This window comes from Pseudopodoces humilis, chromosome 8, assembly GCF_049639895.1.
Source record: "Pseudopodoces humilis isolate 2021_Gansu_Grassland_sample_001 chromosome 8, ASM4963989v1, whole genome shotgun sequence".
Classification (NCBI taxonomy): domain Eukaryota; kingdom Metazoa; phylum Chordata; class Aves; order Passeriformes; family Paridae; genus Pseudopodoces; species Pseudopodoces humilis.
Window position 1 is genome coordinate 19,370,444 of NC_142207.1, and position 24,620 is coordinate 19,395,063.

The 24,620-nt window shown below is 35.6% G+C and overlaps 1 protein-coding gene across 6 annotated transcripts in view; it reads left to right on the plus strand.

Moving 5' to 3' along the window:
- Positions 1–24,620, plus strand: part of UBR3 (ubiquitin protein ligase E3 component n-recognin 3) — a 103,561-nt gene that overhangs the window by 5,118 nt on the left and 73,823 nt on the right. For 5 of the 6 annotated variants that reach the window (XM_088059171.1, XM_088059172.1, XM_088059173.1 and 2 more), the window contains exons 2-8: positions 8,824–8,963; positions 9,355–9,513; positions 10,508–10,651; positions 11,276–11,325; positions 13,904–13,970; positions 17,753–17,883; positions 23,063–23,291. In XM_088059171.1, coding sequence (XP_087915297.1) covers positions 8,824–8,963; positions 9,355–9,513; positions 10,508–10,651; positions 11,276–11,325; positions 13,904–13,970; positions 17,753–17,883; positions 23,063–23,291 — 920 coding nt within the window. Of the gene's footprint in view, positions 1–8,823; positions 8,964–9,354; positions 9,514–10,507; positions 10,652–11,275; positions 11,326–13,903; positions 13,971–17,752; positions 17,884–18,586; positions 19,028–23,062; positions 23,292–24,620 lie in introns of those variants that run through there. The other variant, XM_088059176.1, reaches the window with a different exon arrangement.

Consider the following 24,620-nt stretch of genomic DNA (forward strand, 5'->3'; position numbering starts at 1 on the left):
CTATATATAGCATGTTGCTGCTTCAAGATCATTCCTTCCAGTGTGGCTCTATCAATCGTTTTGTTTAATAATTGCCAAGAGGTTTTCAGTTCTCCAGGGCCTAGGCTAGGTTTGGTAGTGCAGCCTAAAAGAGATAAGGGTGCTCTTTTGGAACTTTCTTCAAGGGGTTGGTGAAACAGATGCTTTATCAACAGGCTCAGAGCCCACAAGTAGCCAACTTTAGTTTAGTTTCTGAGTTTCATGAAATCACATAAAAATGCCTGTGTGTTCAGGATTGTTGAGTTGGTACAAATGGTGTTTTGCAGGGTCTCTGTCAAATCCTCCATGCATCTTTTCTGCCTCTGAAATCCTTTGGGCAACCAAGGAGGGACTGAAGAGAATTCTAAGCTGTAATGGCTGTAAGCTTAGTGTGAGAGTCTAGATAAATCCATGGTCACATACGATGGATGTAACTCTTCAGAACAAAATCTTCACTGTGTTCATCCACATACAAAGTACAGGGATTCATACTGGGATTTACAAGGACCACAGAATTTGAAGTTACCATATATTTATAAATAATTCTTTTCCTCTGTCCTCCGTCATGACTCCCCCAGACATAAAGCTCAAGATAATGCATTGCTTCTTAGGATTTCACCGTGTAGTTTACATAGAGCTTCATGTTAGGCCTTATTCTTGGAAAGCAAAAGACATTGCAGACCAACATGTTGATTAAGTCTACCATGTCATACACTCAGCTCTCCAACCTGCCTGACTTGATTTAATTTAAGAATGTCTATAATTAGGACTACATCAGCCTCTAAATTAGTTGCTGAGATGTATTCCAAATGGTTGAAGCCAAGTGCTGGTTTTCTATTACTACCTTTAGAGCTGTGACCTGACTATATGCATTGTTACTTTATACATGCTTCTGGAACAATGTATAGTTGTTTCAAAGTCATCAGTAAGATGTTGAAACATATCAATATACATAACTATAAATATTTCAAAGCTTGAACTATTGCTGTGTTAATTACTGAACAAATTTAAATGATGGTTTTACCCCAAAGGTTTTCTGATAGGACCAGTCTGATTTGAAGAACTCAGCAGTACTGTGAAGGCTGAGCTCACAAGATATGATTGATATGTATCTTGCCTTTCCTGAAATTTGGCTTATTCATTGTATCACTTGTCTATTGCTTTGTAATTTGCCTTGGTATATATTCCATTTAAGAAGAGTTGTTTTTTAGAGCTCTCTGAAATAGTCTTGTTTAGTTTTGGGCTAACCAATGTTGATTTTCAGTTCCTTTACTTTGATCCCACCAAATTCTAAAGCTGCTTTTATACCTTTTATGGACCTATCATCTGCCCAGGATTCTAAGTTTACTGCGTCAGGGTGGAGTGTTTGTCTGCTATATATCTGATCTACATGGAGCTGTCAATGGATCTGTTGGCAATGGAACAAATGTGGCTTTGGGAGTATGTTTAGAGAACACATTCCTAAAGAGCTATTGTTTCTTAGATCTTTCTTAATGATCATAAATGTTGATTCAGATTTCAGGCCATACTTCCTTATCACTTGTACAGTATCAGGAATTTTATATTTTTTAAAAATCCTGGAATGGTATCTGACAGCTGCAAGTGATTTTAAATAATAGTATCTTAGATGCCTTCCTTTGTAGAGGGTTTTGGTACTAAGCTTTGAAAACAATGAATGTTCTTTGCATTGAATTAATAGAGATACCCAAATGGCTATTACAGTAACAAGGACTAAATAAACTCCTGACTTTTTCAGTATGCAACCTCTTTGTTTCTGCACAGTGTCTGAACTGATAATGGCTCTGGCATGAAACACATAAATACTTTCTAAGAGAACAGCAAATTACTTATATACACACCTTGTCTGTTGGAGGCCTGGCCGAAGCTTAAGTTGATGCCTGTTGTTAAAATTCACACACCTTACTCAAATCCGGAAGAAATGAAGGTTGTTTTTGCATTTGTTTTGCACTGTGTAGTCACTTAGAACTTTGTCACGTGAAGTATTTGGGTCAAAATACTACATGCTACCTGTTTAAATTCTCTTGGGAGAATTTTGTTAGCCAGAAAATGTTTTTGCTAACTCTATTTTGTACACTTGCTTTTTGTTCTTTCAAGTAGATGTACTGTCCATATACTTCAAAGTGGATAATTGATGTGACTCCAGAAGCAACTGGTCAGGGAGACTGCATATGGGCTTATAAATGGTTTGGGAAGACTGAGGGCCAGGCAGACATCTGCTCTGATGAGGCCTTAGGACCAGATATTTTATTTGCTGATCTGTTTGTCTTTCAGGTCTACTTCTGAAGTCAGCTGGTAATTTTGCTTGTGAATGCTGTGTAAGACTAAGAACTCTGCAAAATCGGATCCTAAATATTACTAAGTTAAGCATCCAGAATTAGAATACACATTATATCTTAATTCCGCTATCTTTAGTTCATAGTTGAAGGGGAAAAAAAAAGATGATACCTTTAGACTCCGTGCTGTGGAAGACTGTTGAATGTAAATATTTTTCTTGGGTGCTTTTTTCATGTAAACCTTGATAAAGACTGTTTTTTAGAGTTGTGTTTGAAGTGTGTTCTTGTCAATGCCTTCTTCAATACACTGACATACTAAATTTAGCTGCTCCTTTAAGATGTACATTTCTTTTCTCAGCTGAAAAGGCTGCAGTTCCTGTTGAAGACTGTATTTATACATGCAAATAAATGAATAAAGATAATTTTAATAATATTTCCATTAATAGCATAAGTAAAGACTGTTCTAATTTGTAAGGGTTTTGCTTTACAATCACTGTGATGTTTGCAAAAGCTGTACCAAAGAGACTGCGTATTAACTTTGTAAGCTGTCTAGCTGTGTGTCTAATATTATACAAATAGATTTCAAATTGTGTGTAGATTGAGGCTTTTCAATCAAGCTAGGTAAAAGTAAGTTGTACTTGGATGCAATTACAGTGCAGTAATTTTATTCCAGAGCATTCACCCTTTCTCTAAAGAATATTTTTGCAACAGCAGATTGTGTTACTCTCTGGAGTTGCTCTCTTGGCTATCAAAATGCTCAAATTCAACAACTTGTGGTTCCTTTCAAACATAGCTCAGCTTCAGCTCTCAGAAGTCTATTTCTTCTCATTCTTTCTCAATTTTTGTTTAAGAAAGGCCTTTTGATTGAAACTGCCAAATCTTCTGTTTCTGATTGATAATAGGTACTTGTATACTAATGAAAATCATTGTAGTTTTGTCTACTATGCAAGATATTTATGTCTAAGGACTAACAAAGAATACTAGAAATGCTCTGCAGGGCAGCTTTGTCTGCTTTAATTTGAACAGGTGTGCTTCTTCACTTAATGTAGTACTGAGCACCAAGGGAGCTGCTAGTGAATCATTGCCTCTCTTCCTGCTGTTCTGCAAGGATTGAAATAACTTCTTAGTGTCCAAACTCTGATTTCTAGCCTCCTAACCTGGCCAGTCAGCTTTGTCATGAAAGTGTAAAGCCTGAAAAGATGTCCTTTCAAGCTGTTTTTTTTTTTCTTTTTTCCTTGAGAAGCCATTAGTTATTCTGCCGTGTTTCATTGTCCTCTGCTATTGACTCTTCTAACCAGAACATTTCCAAAGTAGAGGCAGCAGAGTTAGACTGACATCTTTTCAGCTGGCTTTGCCTCTAATAGCAGAAATGCAAGTATTCAGTTTTGTCTATGAACTCTGTAGCTTGCAGTTTTCATAAAGAGCAGAAGAGTGATCATTCCTTGGGTTTTGAAGTCAGTACCACATTGGTTCACTTTTGGAAGCCCGTTTTGCAGGTGAAAGGAATTTAACTAATAAAATACAGTTACTAGGGTGTGTGGGGGAAACATGCTAAACTTAATTTTAATAGGAACAGTAGGTTTATTTCTCTGCATTTCTTCAGAGTTACCATTGTATTTGTTATTTTTAGGGACAGTGGATTTACATAAAGCAACCCTACAATATATCAAAGCCTTTTTTCATCCAGATAGTTTTCTAATCCTGATTATGCAAGTTTTACTTTGTTTTGAAGTAAGACTTGGTTTGGTATTTGAAGGGCAAAAGCTGGAAGAAACATTTAACGACTCTACCAGTGCACAAGAAATGATGAAACCATTTTGTAAGAATTCAGAAACAATTGTAGCACTCAAAAAAGTACTTTGTATCTTGCATTTATTTTGTAGAATCAGAGTATATAAGAATAATATTTGTGTATTTGTTTTAGAATGGAAACAGAATACATGCTTTTAAAAAAACTTGTGTTGAATTTGTATTTATAAGACTTCATTTGAATACTTTATGAAACATTACATGATGTCAGTCATGAGGTATACAGTATGAATATATAGTATACCATATATGTACATATGAAATGTATTTTATGTTTTAAATAAGAACTCAGTTTAGGTATGGCTTACTGAATTGAAGAATCAAGTAGAGCTTTACTTTCTTTGCTTAAGAGTTGATTTCCAGCAGTTTTCATTTGGATTCTGTCGCTTGGGTCCCAGATCCTTTTCTCTAAAAGCTTCTGTCAGAGTCAGGTACTCGTAATGCTGTAGTACCATTAAGAATGTGAAATCAGGATGCTTTCTTTTGGAAGTCTTATGATCTGGTTTAAAAACAAATGACTTTTAAACACAGCAAGGCAGAGGACAAAATAGAGAAAAGTGAGGGTAAAAATAGTCCATCTGTGTATAGTGAACTTATGTCAAGTTTCTGGAATGCACCTGAAACTTGAGACACTGTGGGATGTAGTGGATGAAGGACTGATCAAATGTTCAAAAGCTGTAAAGGTGTGGTCGGGCTAGTACTGAATCAGCTGCCATGATAACTGCAGAGTTTAAAAACTCTCCTTTGAAGTGGTGGAATTGCCTCCACAGTGAGCATTGTATCTACTTGTGCTGGTTGGCCAGGATGACATTTTCCTACATGTCAATGTTTGGGGTTTTGGTTTATTTTGTTCTGTGTTTTTCTCCCTGTCAGGTTAACAAGGAAAGGGATGACAGCAAAATGATTTGGGGATTTCAGTGTGATTTCCAAGGAGACCAGTGTGTGAGTTTTGGTGGATTTAAACTGGCACAGTGAAATTTTTTATATATTCTTACAAGTAAATAACTTCTGCTGGCTTAGCTTCTGAGCTGGTTTAACATAGGATCAGTCAAATGCTACTGCTAGAACAAATAAGAGGGCTGAAGAAAGAGTTGTGGCAGGACTGATCTACTTCAACTAGGCTGTGAAACTGTAGCCTAAAATGAAGGAGTTATTTTACCAGAACCCACTTCTAAAATGCATTTTGGAAATTCACAGTAGAATTATTAAAAACGAAAATAGTAGGAAAGAATGGAATGAATCTGGAAAGTTTGACATTGAAGTTGTTCAGAAGATATTGCTGCTTATGTTTGTATCAAATGGTATTGCTTATTCATGTAGATGTCAGCAATGTTCTGCATTTCACAAATAAGATATTAATGCAGCATAAGAAATGTAAGAATTTTATTTGAAGTCATGTGGACAAGATTCTTTGTTAAACCTAAGTTTTTATTTAATTGCGAGTTTACTATTTAACCTCTCCATTTGCTAAAATTAGCCTTAGCTTTTTGTGAAAAAGTGATTTCAAAGGTGGGAAAATACATAGAAAAGCAAAATCAGAATATGGTTTTGAATCAGAGAAAATGTTAAGGAAAAAAGTTTGTTTTTTGTCTTCACGTGGACCTGTATTTTACTATTTCTATTCTAGACCTTCAGATACATAGGGCTTGAATATTTCTGTATTGAATTGACATTTTCTCTGATGTACTCATTCTTAATCCTAGTATAGTAGTAAACTATTTGATAAATGTATAGTGCAAGAAATATGAACTGCTAAAAGAGTGGTAAGAACTACAGGCTTGTTGGAAGAAGTATTTTGCAATACTGAAATCTAGTTAAAAAGCTTAGATCAAGGTGATCTGTAAGTTACCTACTCAGTCTTCCTCTCCATCATTATTTTTGAGCTTTTTCAGAAAATATATTTCTTATCTAGATTATATCCACCTTTCATTTCGCCCCATTAGAGATTTCTCCCTGCTGCAAGTGGTGGATTTCTGGGGCTTGATGGTATCAGGAGAGATCTGGGCATGCTCCTTTTTGTTGCCTATTAAAGCCTGTTTTGATAGTCTCGGAAGCATTTTGAAATGCACATTTATGTAGATGTACAATTCTTTAGCTGCTGCTGTGGTAAGGAAGTTCTTTCAGAAGTACATAGGGAACTGATTATGGAATAGCTTTGACTGCTGTTTGTCCAGTGACTGTATAACCCATTGAGGAGTTTGTCCAGGTATCTCTTTTGGCCTGTATAAGAAATCTCAGCTTGTTTCTTCCTATACACAGCTTGGGGTTCAGTCTCTTCTTTAGTTAAAGCAGCTGTTGTCTTAACTCTGAAGACCTTCCAAGTCATTGTCTGGCATTTTTGTCAGTATTTATAGAGGAATTCATATAATACTCTGCAATAGAACTTTGGGTAATTCTAGACTGTACTACTTTAACACTGTAGCCTTTGAACCATAAATACAGAGTATGGTGCCTTTTGTAAAATTACATTGATGTTCCTACTGTAAGGTTTAGTGCTTGGTATCTAGAAATTGTTTCATGTTTGAACCTTCTGTGGTTTATGCATGTGACAATGAAAGAGCTTTTCCTTACAGGGAATCAAATCTGGGTCCTTTATTGGTCTTCCAGTATCTGTGTTAATATAGCAGTAATAGCACAATTTATAAATCAATAATGCTTTCTTGAGACTCTCAAGAGACAACATATTCATAACTTATTTTCAGGATATGTAAAACTTGGGATCGTTAATCCATGACCCTGAGATAAGCACAGTTGGTTAGAGCACGGTGTTAGTGATGCCAGGGTCATGGGTTCAGTTCCCATAGGCACCATTCACTTAAGGGTTGCACTCGATGATTCTTCTGGGTCCTTTTTAACTCTGATTCTGTTGTGATGGATTCAGAACTGGCATGTTGACATAGACTTCATGGGGAGCAGGGCTTATTTTCTGTGGAAGGAAGTCTTGTGCCCACCAGAAGGTGGGATTCAAAATTACTTTACCTTTGTGTTTTGTTACAGTGGCTTCCTTAGCTTGTGATCATAAACAGTGAAAACATCTTTTGACAGAATGTAAAATATATGGAGGGGGGGTTGTGGGCTGTAAAAGATTTTAGAGGGCACTGTGTCGTAATTCCTTCCTTTTGTATCTTTTAGATCTTTATTTACTTTTCACCTCTTATAAGGGCAGTGGTGAAAAGGAAACCAATTACTTTAAAAATATGGAATACCGTATTTTAGCATAGATAAAGCCACATTTGTGATTTCTAGCAGTTCAGGTTTCTGGCAATTCAGGCCATTCAATATGTGACCAAAGAGAAAATGTGAATGACTTTTACAAGCCCCTTTGAATTCCCTGCAGTTGCAAATTGTGCTGTTCATCCATACTTGAACAAGGAACGTGGAATGGCTTTTCATAACTTCTGTGAATGTAGTATGAAAAGTGGAAGGCAAAGGTGAACACTAATTATGTGGATGTTAATTAACAGAAAATTGTCACTGAGCTCTCTCTGTCAGGCCCTTTCCCTTACAGGGATATATTGGGTGTATATACAAACAGCAAATCAACTGAGCTAGTACTGTTCTGTACCTTTTCTTAATAAAAATTTTCATTTTTAATGTGCAAAAGCAAAGGAGAAGCTCCTAGTCTTTAGTCTTGTGAATTTGCTAGCCATTTTTGTGAATTGCCATTTTAAATGTAGGATTTGCATTTTCTTTTCTTTATTTTTGCCTTTTGTTTTTTATTCAGATACTTGCTTTGTGGCTTTCTTCTATTTCCTTCTTCTCTTGAAGGTGATTCTTCAATGGTCCTCAAAAAAGAAAGGCTTAAGTTTTAGAAAGTAGCAGACTGCTTCTGGAAACTATGGCATAAACAGTTTTCATATTCAAACAAAGCTGTATTTTTTTCTGAATTTTTGTGTTGAAAAATTATTGGTAAAATCTAGTGAATCTTTCCAGTAAAGTTGATTCTTGTGTGATATATTTTTAGTCTATTCTTTGTTTAGTGTTGTTTTTGACGTGGGTAAATAACTCTTTGATATTGTTGTATGTCCTTTCTAAAAATAGCTTGGGAGCTGAAAAGTATTCAGTGTCTCTTGAGTCAGGCTCCTGTTAAGTGAGTGGGAAATCATTCTGTCTCCTCTAATGGGGTTTGGCTCAACCTCATGTCACTGTGCATTAGCCAAGCGTCAGCTACTACCATGCAGGAATTTTCCAAAGAATAAATGTTTTCTTTTTTTTTTTTTTAAATGAAACATTTTTTTTAGGATTTTGTAAATCTTGGTTGCTGTACATTTGAAACACACTGATCCTGCAAAGTCTTGTGCCTTTTAAAGTTGTTTTTATTGTCCAAAGACATTTTAAAGTCATTATCTGAATGATGACTTGAAAAATCAGTCCAACCTCTGATTATGTCACAGAGAGGAGAGGAAAGTCAGATCTTCTAATTGTTCAATGGAAAATACTTCTGATATGTATGGGAAGAAGCTGGGATATTATATATATGAATTTTGAGCAGCAGAAAAATAATTGGCAGCTTTATAATTCTCGGTCCTCAGAATCAAAATGGGCTTGAGCAGAGTAGATGGAATTTTAGAACACCATTTCCATAGCACCTTTAATGTAAAAGCATATACTCTCTGGAAAATGGAAAAAGGAATGCTTTTCTTAGTACATGTTAACATTGCTGAGCTGTGGTTGGCTAACATTTTTCTCATCTGTTTTATAGGTTTTGTAAAAGACACCGGATTAAATCAGATTCAAATGTTCCATGTGTTCCGAAAGACTTGTTGATGATGTCAGAATTAGTTCTTCCACAGTTCATCTTTAGTCTGATTCAGCACTTAAGAGAGGGATATAATGAGCCTGGTATGTTTTGAATTTGCATGTATCTAGAATATCTTACCATGCTGTTACCTCTTGCTTTGCAGTTTACGAAGACACAGTACACAAATGCTATCCATAGTTTATGTCATTGTATTTTGTACCTCTCTTCCTAACAAAATTGCAGCCTGACTAGGTGATTTGATTTTATTACCTGCTAGCATGCTTAAATATGTTTTAAGGGTTACCTAGCATTGTGCTGAGCTCTTCCAGAAAATGAAACCAGGTATAGTTTGAAATTTGTATGTGTGAATTTTAGAAAATTATGAATATATAAATTATTTTTATTTGCAGTGGTCATAACTGTTCTGCTTGTGGCAGTTTTGACTAAATTACATTACATCTGCATCAAAAGCTCTTCTTATGTGGTTTTCAGCTCTTGATCTGCCGTCAGAGAAAGACCTTCATAAAATTCTTCAGGTTTTGGAGCCTCATGTTTCCTTCCTGGAAGACTTGACCAAAATGGGAGGTGCAATGCGATCAGTTCTTACCCAGGTTTTAACTAGCCAACAGTTCTACAAAAATCTTAGCTCTGGTATGTTTGTGTTATTTCTAATAATTACATTTTCAAACTATGAAGAATTAAGGGCGTCAGTTTTGTTTATAACTTCAGTTTCTGCATGGGCTTTTTTTGACATCTCAAAGTACAGAAAAAAAGACTATTTTTAAGGATATTACGTTTATAGGAGGGTGAGCTTCAGAGTGACTAGAAACATTTGTTATTAAGAGCTGTAAGAGCAAATATCTGATCTGTGTCCCAAATAAACGTATAAAGAAACATCTTCTCAGGAAAGTTTTATAAGGAATCTATTCTAGCATAGTATTACCAAACTAGTCATAACAAAGTTGTTCAAAGTGGAATGTCTAACTTATTTTTGCGATCTGCTCTCACATAGATTACTGGAGGAGAACTGAATGGCAAAAGACCATTGTCCTGCATTTCTGTGCAAAGCCTTCTCATCTTTTTTTCTTAAACATTACCCCCCTCTTCATTATTTTTTTAATCCTGTACCAAACCACAATGAATCTGAGAATGCTGGCCAGTCACAACTAACCCAGATCCCCTAGTGTAAATTAATTCCATGTTATTTTCTTGTGATTAAGAGTTCTTTGCATAGGTATGGAGCAAATAGTAATTACTGTGGTTTTAAGTTGCCATAACTGGCTTGGGCAGCAGCTAGTTAAAGAACGGGCAATCTCCAAATCTTATTTGAAAGGAGAAACACTTAATAAAGCTGCCTCACAGGCAGTTCTCTTTAGTCTTTCCTTCCTTTTTCACTCCTGTTATAGTATTCAAATGGGAGTAATTTAATTACTTCTCTTTCCTATATGTGATGGATTTCCTGATACAGAAATACAGAAAGGGAATGGAAAATAAGACATGCTTATCTGGACTCTTTGAATGGAGAATATGTGTTATTAAACTAAAGCATTGTGGGCCATTTTTTAGATTGCTTGCATAGAGTATGAAGCATATGAATCAAGGAACTGCATTTGTGCTTTAATACTGTTTTATGTATACATTCAAGGTGTTGGAGAGAATGCATGTGCAAAGAAAAGTCATGAAAAGTACCTCATTGCTTTGAAAGGCTCTGGATTGGCATTTCCTGAGGATAAAATTGCATGTGGTATACAGGAACAAGGAGCTGGAACTAGCACATTATCTGTTCAAGGTTTGTGTAGAAAAATATTTTAAGAGAAGACTTGATTATTGATGGGTTTTATATAAACTGCTTTGGGTTTATTTTTAAGAATAGCTGATTTAATGAAACTTAGGGAATTAGCTGTTATTTATTGCACTACCAAATTAGAGGACTCTTAGTTCTATCAGCAAAGCTAAACATGTTAACTTCTTGTTGCTAATATGTTAAGCACCATTTTTCCAGTCCTAACAGTGGAATTTGAATGGGCAAGATGAAATTGCTCATAGTGGAATTTTGCCACTTCAGCAAAATTATTATCAATCCACAGCACCTCTTCTTATAAAGGTTCTGTGGATTTATTTTATTTTATTTTTTTTTTGATCGCTGAAGTCCATCAGAAGGTTTTTTTTTCAATTTCTGAAAGAATACTCATTTGTTAACACCATGCATTGAAGTTCTGCAATGGCAAATATTTGCAAATCTGTGATTTTATATTGCTTGGAAATCTTACTCCAACTTCTCAGTCCACTGCTATGTATCTTTCAAAGAAAATTAATGAAGTGTTCCATTTCATACTGGCTTAAATACCTTAAAATACTGTCTTTTCAATATAAGAGTTATAAAAAGAATCTCTGAACTTTTTTATTTCAAAAGGTTTGACAGGTGGTACAGCAACATCAGGACAAGGGGATTCTTCAGATGAGGTGAGACTTCTTAAAGACTGCAATGAACTTCAGCAGAACATTAAAGGGGGAGAATGCTTACAGCCAAATCCCACAAATCTTACATCTTATATCTGCCATACATGATCCCAGTTTTACTAATTAGGAATAATGGAGGTATAAAGGAATAGATCTCATGCCTTTGATTTACTAAGGACCTCTTGAAAAATCCTGAGTTTTGCTAATACTGTTCCAGTTTAATTTATGTAGGTAATGGAGAAGAAACCTCTGTAGGTATTCCAGAAATCACTATCAAGTAAATTTGACTTGATTAAAGCAAACTTAGAGCATGTAAAGCTATGAGTGTTGGTAGCAGTATTTGGCACTTGAGATTCCAGCTGAACTGGTGATAGCAGCAGTGGGAATTTCTCTGTAGATAAATTCTCATGTGTAGACTTGACCTTACTTACCAAACATTTGTAGTGGGAGTGAAAAGGAGAGAATGTCATTTTAGTTTGAGCTTTAATAAATAAGTGGAGGAAAGTTAAATTCTGGTAGAGTAACTTTATCAATTTATTTTCATCTTTTTTCTCTCAACTACTTAAAACCTAATTTCAACTAGTAAGCCTTAGCTTAGACATTTTGGTAGGGTAATATAACAGACTTTAAATAATGTAAAGAGATATCCCGTATAAAAATGTTTGTCTCTCAGTGTGGCAAAAGCATTCATGGATTGTGCTTTATTTGATTCCTTGGAAAATAAAATCTTCTTAAATAGGAGGACAGGTTTAGAGAGGGCCTTTTTTCTCCTTTTGCAGAAAGGAAAGCATGAGAAATAACAGGCATCCTTCAGATTAATTTTTGCTTAGAACCATCTACTATTGTAGAAGTAAAACTAAATACTGAACTGTGCAAAACTTTTCAAGCTGTTTGGTTCCCTGCAGAAGTACTGCTCTGATCTGTAGTCTATGTAAATTTTGTAGTCTAGTGTTCCATCTGTGAAATAATACTACCATTAGATCTTGGTAAGGAAGAACATTTTTAACCTTTCTACATTCATTTGAAATGCCAGAGGAAGAAAATCCCATTAAAAGCGTACTCTTGCCACATTTCTTAATTATAACATAATTTTACTTTTCTCTAAGAGAGTATAATCAGGTATTAAAAACAAACTGTAAATGCCCTATGTAACTCACATGGGAGTACAGAAGAGAGGAACATTATTTTTATAATAAGCATTTCAGCTTTCCACCTGAACAGTCTATTTTGAATTTTGGATGAAAGGAGTGGACTTCCTTTTCAGTAATTAGTATTTGTCAAGCAGCTCATGATGAGGAAAAAGATTATGAAATAAAAAATTAACTTTGTTCCCTGATGCTTTCTTCAGGGCAGGAGACTTGAATTGCAGAGTCCTGCAGTTCATAGTAATATCCCAACAAGTCCGATTTTTTTCTTGAGAATACATGGCCAGTCTGATTGGGGACTGCGCAGTGGCAGCATCCTGAGAACTTACTGACTCATTCCTGATTGAAGTACCAAAGTAGTGTTCACGAAGACCACAGGATGCCTAAGTGTTCAAATGTGTGTCCATCTTAAAATGAATTTTCAAATGGAGGAAATTAAAGGCTAGGCAAATTCAGACCTTTCATTTACACTATACTTGTGGTCAGTCCTTAGATATAAAGTGTGAGCAATCTTCTTCCTCAAGATAGGATAGTAACTTCTTGAGATTCAGGTTCCTTATCATTCCAGAAAAGTTTGGGAGTAAAACATGGCATTTGCTTAGGGGAGAAGAATATTGAGTGATTATTTTTAACAGTAGATATCTGCATTAATTATGTCTCATTTTATTAGTTCTAATAAGAATCTTTATTTCTAGTTTCATTAGGACTACCATTGTTGGCAAAGATCCATGCAACATTTAATATACTCCTGTAACGTCACATTCTTTTTTAACATGCAGTGCTTGATTTTGTGGTGGTGGAGATGTTTTTAACTTGTATTACATTTTGGAGCCTTTGCTGTTTGTAGCGTGCCTTGGAAGCATCAGATGACAAATGCCTGTATAAAATGTTTCCATTATTCTGTAGGGAGCAAGCAGTTAGAACTGGCCTCTTAAAGATGTCAAAAATACTTTGTTCTTGCACTAAAAGTTTATATTGATTAGAAAGTATGTAGCTAATTTCATATGTTGTCGACTTGGATATAGAATATGTTGGCTGATATTTTTTCTCTGAAACAAAACCCTACAATACCCTACAAGTGGATAAGGTAAAATCTTAGATGCGCCAAGGTTAGAAATCTTGTGGTGTTAAACTTTTGTAGCAATCACTTTTAGAAATCAAAGCAACTAACATTAGAAAATGAATGAAATAAATGTGGGTGATAATGCTGCCTGTAGGGGGAAAAGAGGCAATTAAAAAAATATGTTTTTCTCTAAAGAGTTGTACACAGTGCATGATTCCTGTAAACAGTAAAAGTGTTTTTCTTGTAAGAATATATTGAAGGCTTCTCTGTTTTAGTTTGGGAGTTAAACCAGAATTTTGAGAGTATACCATCTCCTGGCAATAATGTTTTAAGTATATGATTGTCAATTTTTAAAACTCTTGCTCTACCCCAGGAGGACCAGGATGGTAGCCAAGGTGTGGGAAAGCGCAAGAGGGTGAAATTAAGCAGCACCACCAAAGGTATTTATAAAGTACTGTTTACTGGTTATTTAGTACAGTTACTGATATTTATAAAGTCTCAGTTTATAATCTTTGCTTTATATCTATACTCAGTTAATTTCCTGAGCACTGTAGTGCTGCATGTGACAGGTATTAAACATAACAAATTCTAAAAGAGAGTAGCAAGTGAAAATGTGGTAATTGGCACTTTAGATTTCCCTTGAGTGAATACCACTGTCTGGGACTCTGAACATTTTGTCACCTCTGTGTTGTAAGCTGACCTCCAAAAATTCATTCAGTTTTCACTGTGTGCTGTTCAAGGCTGCAATATAATTTTATAAAACAAGTGTTTGATTTATTTGTTCTTGACAAATTTTTTTGATTGTGCCACTGTACGGTATGATAGTGATTGCAGCCAGGCAAGAATCGTTAATCTTTCTGTAGCATTTTAGTAATGCTTAAGATAAAATACTTGAATGAAATCTCTCTTGAAACCACTCCATTATTTTTCTGTCTTGAAATTAGTCCCTTTTGCAGTTCCTAGTCCAACATGAGTAGCACTCACATTGAGGTCAGTGCAAGTTTTTAATTCGAGAATAATCATAGGCTAGACAAGGTGGTTCTGTCTTGTGCTTGACATGTTTCTGTTTTAAAAATTGTTTAATAATATTTAAATGCTATTGTTAAATAAAGGAGACCTTTTTGGTTGTGATTTTTTAATATGAGTGTGAGGAGGCTAACATAGGAAGTGCAAAGAATTGCAAGCCTTGAGAAAAGAGTATTTGGTACAGGAATTGTGGTGAAAGTTGGAATAAAGTTTCTGGAAGGTCTCTGGAACAAAGGTTTGGAGCTTGAGTTTTAAATGCAAAGGTTCATGAATTAATGAAATAGTATTATGTGAGGAGTATGGGAAAGTAAGATTGGTTTTAGTGTTTCCAGATTGAAGGAAAAATGATGAGGAATCCAAAAAAGCAGAGAACTAAATGTTTTGGCAACAGTGTTGTTTAGCGGTTATCTTAAAAATGGTGTGAGAAAGATTGTGGTAGAGATGTGGAAGAGGCAGTAGTTTTGAAGAAATGCAGGAAACAAAGAGACATCCAAGGAAAGTTCTCTTACTTGGATTTAAGAGGCTGTTAGCTTGTCTAAAAGATGAGTTAGTCAGGTAACACAAGAAAAAAATGCTGCTGTTCTGATGCATAATAATTAATTAGGGAAAGAGACAGGGAGGGTGCCCAGATTAGAAGCTGCCTGATCAGAAAACCAATACCAGCAGTGGCATTTCAGGATAAGTGATACTTGAATTGAACATTTCATTTTCCCCCAGGATTGTAGTTTTCCCCCTCTGAGGCATCCCAACATGGACTGTGGTCATGATGTTGATAGCTCCTAATATCTGCCCCAGAGGAGGGAGTCTGCCCATGGGGGAAGGGTAAGTATCTGTTTTTATGAAATATCAAATAGTTTTCTGAAGTTTTCAGTATTCATATTTTATGTCCATCAGGGTATAAAATAAGAGTATGAAAAGAAAATTTTGGAAAACTGAGTATTGAATAAAAACAGATTTACCTTTTCCATATAAGCAGGCTCCCTGTCCCATCCTAGCTCTTCAGTAGTACTGTCTTCATCCAGAGTTATTTATATACTGCGGGTATCTTGTAATGCTAAGTCTCATATTCCAGAGAGATATTTATAACACTCTGTGAGGTGTTTTGTGGTGCAAAGAAAGAAGAAAATATTTCTATAAAGAAAGTACAGTTTTTATGCTGAGGTTCACTCAAACAGGTATGGGACTGAGTACTGAGAATTATTTTTTTTTACTCTGTTTTAAAACCTCATGCTACATCCATCTGAAATACCAGATGTTTAAGACAATTTAAAGAGGCACAGTATTTTTTAAAAAGAAATTTAAAATCTAGTGATGCTTTTCAGGAGAGTGGGAACATTAGTCCCAGTGTTCTTGACAAATTTTCCAGGTTTGGTAAGAGCATTCTGCCTACTCGCAGGCATAAGTGGATATGTATTGTTGTGTCCCTGCCTGAAACTGCTGCACGAAGTATTGGATATGCACTGTTCACCTCTGGTGTGTGTCAGAGAAAGCTGTACGGTCAGTGATAGATACAGTGTTGTGTCACTTGTCTCCATGCCTGGTGTTTTCACTCAGAAGCATTTGGCATAGACCTTAACTTGTACTCTCTGTTCTGTGGACAGAGGACTTCAGTCTTGCATGGTTGCTTTCATGGGCAGTCAAATCACATGTGCAACTGCATAACAAGAGATGAGGAAGAGAACATAAATAAGCATCATATGTTTGTTGCTGTAGGTGATGTGTAATACCTTATAAAATAGTTTAATATTAATTAATATTACAAAATATAATATTTTAATTACCTTTCATGATTCTGTGAAGGTAATGGTTTGTATCATTGCTTGTCGAATATATTGAGTAAAACATAATCTTTTTTTTTTTTTTTTTTTTTTTTTGGGGCTTGTCAGAGTCTTGAGAAGAACCCTAAAATTTAAGTCTGGGCAAATTGGTTACTTGCCCAGGGAACTCTGACATTTGGTAATAGTGAAAAATTGAGGAAATTCCTGCTTAGGAAGAGCACAAATGCCTATATTGCTTAGAATAGACACAAAGCTATCTGGTGCAGTCTTTAAAGCTGTCACACTTCAGTGAAGACTTGAGTCTTCAAGGCCAGATGATGTTCAGTGTAAATGTTTCTGGATGTGTGCACTCCATACACTCCTGTTGGAATATGTGATTTTGTGTGGAGTTATATATCCTCAGGTGTAGTTTTTTCTAGGTATGGAGAAGTAGTAGTATCATTACTTTCTTCTTTCATCCTCATATGTTACTGGAGTGAATACCATCTGTTGTAGTTGTAAAGTATAAACAATCAATGTCTTGAAAAGTGATGATGAAGAGTTTTTGTATTTTAGTTTTTTTAAAAACAGAGTTAATATGATTTAAACTCTGTCGAGTGATAATTTAATTAACAGTTTATTCTAGCAAAGGTCAGTTTGCAGCTTTGCAGTCAGGAAACTGATCTGCTTGAAAACACAGCTGACAAAATGGAAAGATCCTGGACTTGATTCCTATGTAGGTCCCCCACAGGGGTCTACTATCAGCTTGAGTAAAGGAGTAGAGTGAATGGACAGGAAAGGGGAAAGATGAGATTGTCTCTCCTGCTACCAATAGGAGCTAGTGCCTCCTGATTGTCTGGTTATGGTAATGTTTGTATTAAAAAACCCAACAAACAACTTAGTGGTTGGTCAATCAGTGCATGTGTTGCTTTGAAAGTAAGAGTAAAGGATTCATTATTGCTTCTATTTGTTTTGTTTAGAGCTTGGTAAAGTGTTGCTTAGGTAATAGAATTCATCACTTAATCATAAATTATATTTTGTTGTTTTGATGTTTTAACTTAAGTAGTAGTCTACAGTGTTTCCCTTGGTTAAGTGGTTGTGTAAATATTGTGCAATTTGCTGTGATGTATTATAATCAGTGCAGCTATTATGGTAAGGTGATGTGATCCAATGCAATCAATGAAGATTGTACTCTGTGGTAGAATTGTACTGAAAACCTCCACTAGCTTCTCTGGGAGGTTCTTTTATAGTTACAGACTGACACTCTGCAGTATTGGTGATCTTAATTTTCCCAGTGTTTAAAAAGAAATTATTTACAGGATGCGCTATGTTCTTGAATTTTTGTTGCTGAATTTCTATATGAGTGCAACTGCACTATTATTGTTCTCAGTTTTAATACTTATTGTATTACACATGCCCTGCTTCAACCTTTTATGCAGATCAGTCTATCATGGATGTTTTGAAGCATAAATGTTTTTTAGAAGAATTATTATTTTGGACAATAAAATACGAGTTTCCACAGAAGATGGTGACTTTCTTACTCAACATGCTACCAGATCAAGATTACAAGGTACTCGGCCTTACTTCATTCAAACCTAAGTATCTTTTTATATTCACATACTTAGTGTGTATTGTGCCTTGCATGACACCATGTATGCTTATGTTTGAATAATAAGCAGTAAAATAATGCAGATCTTTTACCTTGTTTTGAGTATTTTGTAAGAAGTTCTAAACTGTTTAGTATTTGAAAACCAGTGTGGACAAAACAAGATGGATAAATGTGGAGAAGCACTATTAATTTTGATTTCATGGTTTATTTTCCTTTTTGTCTGTTAGTGCATATTTGCATGTGTTGGATTTTGTTTCATTTTATTTTACTTTGTAAATTGTTCTTTATCACTGAAAACATGCGAATCAGCACTGTATGGTTCTGTAATGTGGTATGACTAGTGAATAATTGCAGTGATTTAATTCCTGTTTAAGTTATTGTAGTAGGCAGTGGTTTCTCCATACAGGCCATTACAGTGTGAGTATTCTTGCTGCAGCTATGCCCTAGGTGATTTTGGCTGCCTTCCAGGTGCTTCCTTACAGAGTTTTGCAGTTGTCCATACCAAGTATCTCCTGGCCTGGAGTTGTGGAGACTGGATGTCATCTTCCTGTTTTAAATCTTGATGTGCAGCCAGGTTTGGTTGTTTGCTCCACATGTTCCCAGGACCTAGTATACATAGCAGTCAGGCTTAACATTTTGCTCTGACCATGCCATACCCTTGAGCCATGCAAATATTTTGGACCTCCTCAATCCCTGCTGGGAGGAAAAGATCAAGAAATTCTGAAGTCCAGGCATGCAGATTTCTTCAAAAATGTCTGTTTGTAATGGGACAGTGCTGTATTTGTGCCCCCTTAAAACCTTGCTGCATCAAAACAAAGGACATGAAGACAACTTGCAAGGAAGAAAAAGATAACAGCCTTCAGCACTACTGTGTCCATGTGAAGATGCCATTTTGATTTGGGATAACAGCATAGATTCGTCTTGGTCTTAGATTCAGCTAATACATGAGGAGACATTAGGACTTCTTAACTGATGATTCATTGCTATGAAGCCTGAGTTCTTGATGTTTGGACACCCACGTGGACATTCAGTTCTCCTGATCCATTGCCAGCTAAATTCCTGCCTGTAAAAACACCCAGCTGCTAGCAGCATGCAGAAGAATCTGGTAAGTGTTGCTGTGTTTCCCTTATAATTGTATCATGTAATAACAGCAGCATCTGATGATTGTGGGATCTTTCTTCCTTTGACAACGAGCCGTAGTCTTCAGTGACTTTCTTTGTTCTGTTCATTATCTTTCTTCACTCAGAGTGGAGATCATGTTGTATTTGGTCCATTTTCTACCCACTAATACTGCATGCTCAGATTGAAAAGTTTTTATAAACTTTTTTGGTTGATTTTTTTTTTTTGTTACCAGTTTCATATTGTTTTTCATTAAACAGTTAATTCCTATGTTAAAGCCTTAGTAGAAGCACAAGTACCAAGTGTTCAGATTTTTTTAGAATTTGTGTTTAATTGTTGTGATTGTCTAAATGGCATTTTTAAGTAGTAAGGAAACTCAGAACAGGAAATGTATCGCGTAGCAGTACTAGGGAGGCAGTAAACTGTTTTTTTGCAAGATACCTTTGCTTTGTTGCAAAACTGTCAATGCTGCATGAATTTTAAACATGTTTATGAGGCCTGTTGTTAATTTACAAGGAGTGGCTCTGCCTTTTACATGGAAAAGAGAGAACATAGCTTTTTGGGATTAATTAGAAGAATGTTTTATCTTCCATGCTTCCATTTAGCTTTTTTTGAAAGAAAAGCTTGTTTGCTGATTAATCATTCTGCATTCTTAAACAACAGGAATACCTCTAGGGATATTCCCTTCCAAGTGGTCTCTCAGCTTTCTGCTACTTTCTCTCATCTCATCTATGCCACATGTACTATTCTAATTTTTTCTGTATCTGCTGTAGTGAAATTTATCTGATTCTTCGTAAGGTGATATAGCTCATTAAATAAGCAGAACTCTGCTAGGTTGGATTTCTGATAAACTGAGGAAGCTAGCTGGACAGAGCACAGAGCTCTGTTTAATGAAACAGAGCACAGTATGATTTGAAACTGTTGAAATCTCTGACTTCCAGCATAAACATTAGAATCCATCATTGCCCTGTGTAGCAGTCATTGAGCCACTAGCAATCTGAGTTACACAGATTTTTTTGTTTTAAATAGGAAAGCAAACTTCCCTTTAGGGATCCCCAGTATTGAAAAGAGGTGTTGAAAGGGGTGGGCTAAAACCCTGGGTTAACTAGCTCTTCCCTCTCTCCCTACTTTGGCATATGAGAGAGATAGCACAACAAAAAGTGTGGTCTTTGCCTTACAGATTTGTGCTTGAGGCATCCCTTCCAGCACTCTCTGACATTTGAAGCTTGGAAGACTTACAAGTAAAGAAAAAGAAAACAGAAGATAAAAATATTGAAGTTTCCAAGAAATCAAAGGTGTTATGGTTTGGACAAGAGGAAAAGCAAAAGGCTGGAGAAAGAGACTTCCATGTGACTAAGGAGAAAGCGAAGAATACGTTGGCAGTAACCAGGAAGATGATGGAAGAGTGTAAATCACCCAAGAGGAGAGCCTTGCTGAAATCTGGAATACTGGAAATACAAAAATGCAAAAGCATCTGGTAGACATGATGAATCAACCAACATAATGACCGGAAATGCTGTGCCTTGTTAGGCACCTCCCATAGTGACCCTTGAGGCAGCTATTACAGCAATAGGACTTCACTGATTCCTGGATATGCTCTTCTACAAATTCTGTAGAACAGTTTTTCCATTGGAACCCTAATTTTAGTGCAGAATTCGGCTGTCAGTAATATTTTCCGTTTTAGCATTGAGAATATAAACATGGGAGATGTGAGTTCTACCTGAAGCATGGCGTTCATGTTAGTTTCCCGAGAGTTCTGGGATTGAAGTTGAGTGGTCACTGGGAGGAAAGGCTAGCTGAAAACATTAACTTTGTTTTTCCATAGGTAGAAATTTAGAAGCTGCTCAAGATCCTAGAGAGTAAGTCAGTGAAGATAATTAGATGTACAGAAACCATGTCTGTCTTAGGAACCGTTTCTTGCAGAAGGTTGGAAGCTGCGTATTTGGAAATGTGTTATGACAGAAATTGCGTTCTTGCTCCGTTTTCTATTTTTCCTAAGTTGCGTATATAGCTTTGGCCACCGAAAGAAAGAATGTGTGGATGGACTGATTTGGCCTACTGTGGCTGGTTTTATGTACTGACTGCAGTTTACTGTAGTATTTCAGCTTCTTAACTTCTAGAATGAGTTTAGTTTCTTCCCCTCAAAATTGGAAGGGGCTGTATTTGTTTATTTAACTTGCAAGTGAATGCAGGAGTAAAGCTTCTGTCTTTCCTTTAGTTGCTTTCCAGAGTCTCTACCATTATAGCGTAGTGAGAGCAAATTTCAGAGGTTCATTATTGTGAATGAGTGAGGCTCAAAAAATGTTGATGCATGCCGATATAAACTAAAGAAAAAAAAAACCCAAAATTTATCCTTAGAGAAGGACCTTGTTTTTGCAATCAACTTGAATTGAGCGTGCTGTGTAAAACAAGTAAAACATAGTTTCTTCATCACAGAACCCAAAAATCCTATTTAAACATAATACAGTGTGAAGAAGTAATATGTAAATATACTTTTTACTAGTAGCATTAATATACTAACTTCTTAAAATACTTGCTAGATAATTTCTGTCTGAGGCTTAACATTAATAGTGTGAATGTCTTGATGATAAGTGCTAATTCCAGTGATGAAAATTTTTTCAAGCCTTTAATTTAAAGGAAATTATGTGATGGGAGTAACTGTAATAACAGAATGATACTGTATTAACTTTGCTCTAGTGTTGTCAACGCCTTGTGCCAGAAAGGCTTTAGCTGAAAACAGTTACCATGTGTAGGTGCTGTATGTGAAACATACTTTCAGTTATTATACAGTTTCCATCACTGTGGACCAGGTATAGGAAAGCAAGTTAAGTATCCTTGCAGTGTTTCCTGCAGTGATAACCTCCTTTTCACTCTGGTTCAGTTTCTTGCAACAGCAACTTTATCTTTGGGGTTATTTCCTGGGAGAAGCAGTTTCTGCGTCTAACAGCAGAATTAGGTCATCATATTTTTGGAAGTATTTTTTAGCTGATAATAACATGGTAGTGCCATAAGAAAAGTATGGGAGCACAAAATCTAAGGCAGGTCAAAGAAAGTAGTGATCTGTATATGGTCTGGTGAAAACATGGCTGCCTGAGGGTGGTTTTAAAATTTCTAATTCTATGCTTTTGAAAGGTTATTACTTCCAGAAGGAATAGGCAAGAGATTTTTAGACTTTGGATTTTTATCACTACACAGCTTGTCTTCTTACTAAGCCAAGCAAGTCCAGATGGTGTCAATTCAGAACCTAAAGTACTAAGTGAGAAGTGATTTCAGAGCTAGCAGATATGTTCATGTATGGGCAATGCAAAAGGTTGATTCATAATGTATTTTAAGGCTAATGAAGTGGAACTGTACTGAACTGTACTAAGATTTATGTGTATATGTACAATACATTTAAATACTGATCTGGTTTAAAAGAACCACTAACAGTTGTGTGAAGAATAACAAAGCTGGATGATTAATTATTGAGGGAAAAGCACTAAAGATTTGTATTAAAAGTGCAGGATGCTATGATAGTAGAAATGAAAATCAATGTAGAAATGTCTTGCTTGAAAATAAATGAAAAACTTACTTCATGGTTAGATGGTTGCAAGTGATAAGGCAGCTTTATAAGGCAGTACTAAACTCATTGTTCATAGTGTATTATTTTAGGACATCGTGTTGTAACGTATAAGTTATGGATAAATTAATTATTGAAACTCTACGACTTTCACAGGCATGCTGAGACATTATATTCCTTGTTTGAACGTTTCTGGATTGGCTTTTTTTATTGTGGAAAGTATAGAATGAGAAGATTAAATTCTGGGGAAAGGTAATAAAACTAGCAGCCTAAGATACCCCTCTATATAAATAGGTCTTTTCATTTGGTCTGTTTCTAGAAAGCAGTCATCACTTTTGGTTTGTCAAAGCAGTTTCCCAGGGCATGTTGAATGTACATTTGTAAAGGAATGTTTTATAATGAAAGTAAGCTATAATTTTTGTATGATGCTTATTAATGTCAACGTTTCTTTATAATTTGCAGATTGCTTTTACAAAAACATTTGTTCAGCATTATGCTTTTATTATGAAAACACTGAAGAAAAGCCATGAATCAGACACCATGTCTAATAGAATTGTGCATATCAGTGTTCAGTTGTTCAGCAATGAAGAACTAGCACGCCAAGTAACAGAAGAATGCCAACTGCTGGATATTATGGTCACTGTTCTGTTGTACATGATGGAAAGTTGCCTTATTAAAAGTGAATTGCAAGGTAGGTTTAGTTGCTTATTTGTTTGTTTCCATGGATAATAAACCGATTATAGAGGAAATGTAATCTTTCTTTGGTGGTCAGTCCACCCTTCCGATGCCTTTCCAAAAATGTACAGGATTTAGCAACATATGGTAGAGTGTGAGTCTCAAAATTCCCTGGAAATATAAAGGTAGTTAATAAGAGTGATATTAATATTTTATCATTTGGTTTGTAGAGGTTTTTTTTTTAGGAATGTTATATAGTTTAGAATGTAGATTATTACCTTGTTAGTACTTAATTTGTTGCATAAAGTGCATAAGCAACTATATGAATTAAAAATTACATACACAAATTGAGACCTGTATGAATTTTAAAAATCTTTTCAAAGAACTTCACAAGCTATTTGCTATTTGCAGTATTTGAAATTGTTTTAATTCTTAAAACTTGTGACCGCCTTAATAAAATTCTATATAATTAGAGGAAAATAAATTAATAGTTTATCAGCGTAGCAATTTGATCAACATTTTGTTTGACAAAGTGGCAGTTTGAATTTGAGCTTTTGTAGACTGTGTAACTTCTTTTGTGAAAACAGAAGTTCACCCTCCTTTTTTTACCTGTCCTTATATGAATCTTGCTGACACAATTGAATCGTCCTGACTCCTGTCATTCCCACTTTTATGTGCCTAATAGACTGGAGACCTCTCAGCCCTCTGTATCCTAGCTTGAATCTGAAAGTACCCCCTAGACATGCTGAATGCTGCTGCTAAATACGTATCATGAACCTCTGCATGAAATTGTTTTTTTTTCCCAAAGTGTCCTTGTCTCAGAGTCCACTCTATGTATAGCCTAAACCAAAATGATTGCAGAAATGGGAAATCCTCACTCATCTATCAAGAGTGCCCTCATTCAGCAGGACTTGAATATGAAAAAAAAATTGTTGCCCTACATAGATTGCTTTACAGTATTAAAAGGAAAATGCTGAATATTTAACAGTTTGTATATGAAATGATTTTTTCTAAATCAATGCCATATTGGTGGAATGTAATTGAAGACTATTTCTAAGCATCTTTTAAATGTTACTTTTTGGTCTTTATGGGATGTTGCTAGCATGACAGTAAGGTTCTGTAATGGGTCAGAATTGTACTACAGCAGAAAAAGGCTGGTACTGTGATTAGTCATTTTCTGAAGAATCTTCCTGGTAATTAATGGATGTAAACTTGAGGTAGTAAGTTAAATATTGTTAGATATATTTGTGATAGATGTGTGAGAAAAGATTTACCCTTGGAGCAGCTCTTCCACTGTTTCATTTTCTCTTTTTCCAACACCACTGATTTCTCTTAGCTAAGATAC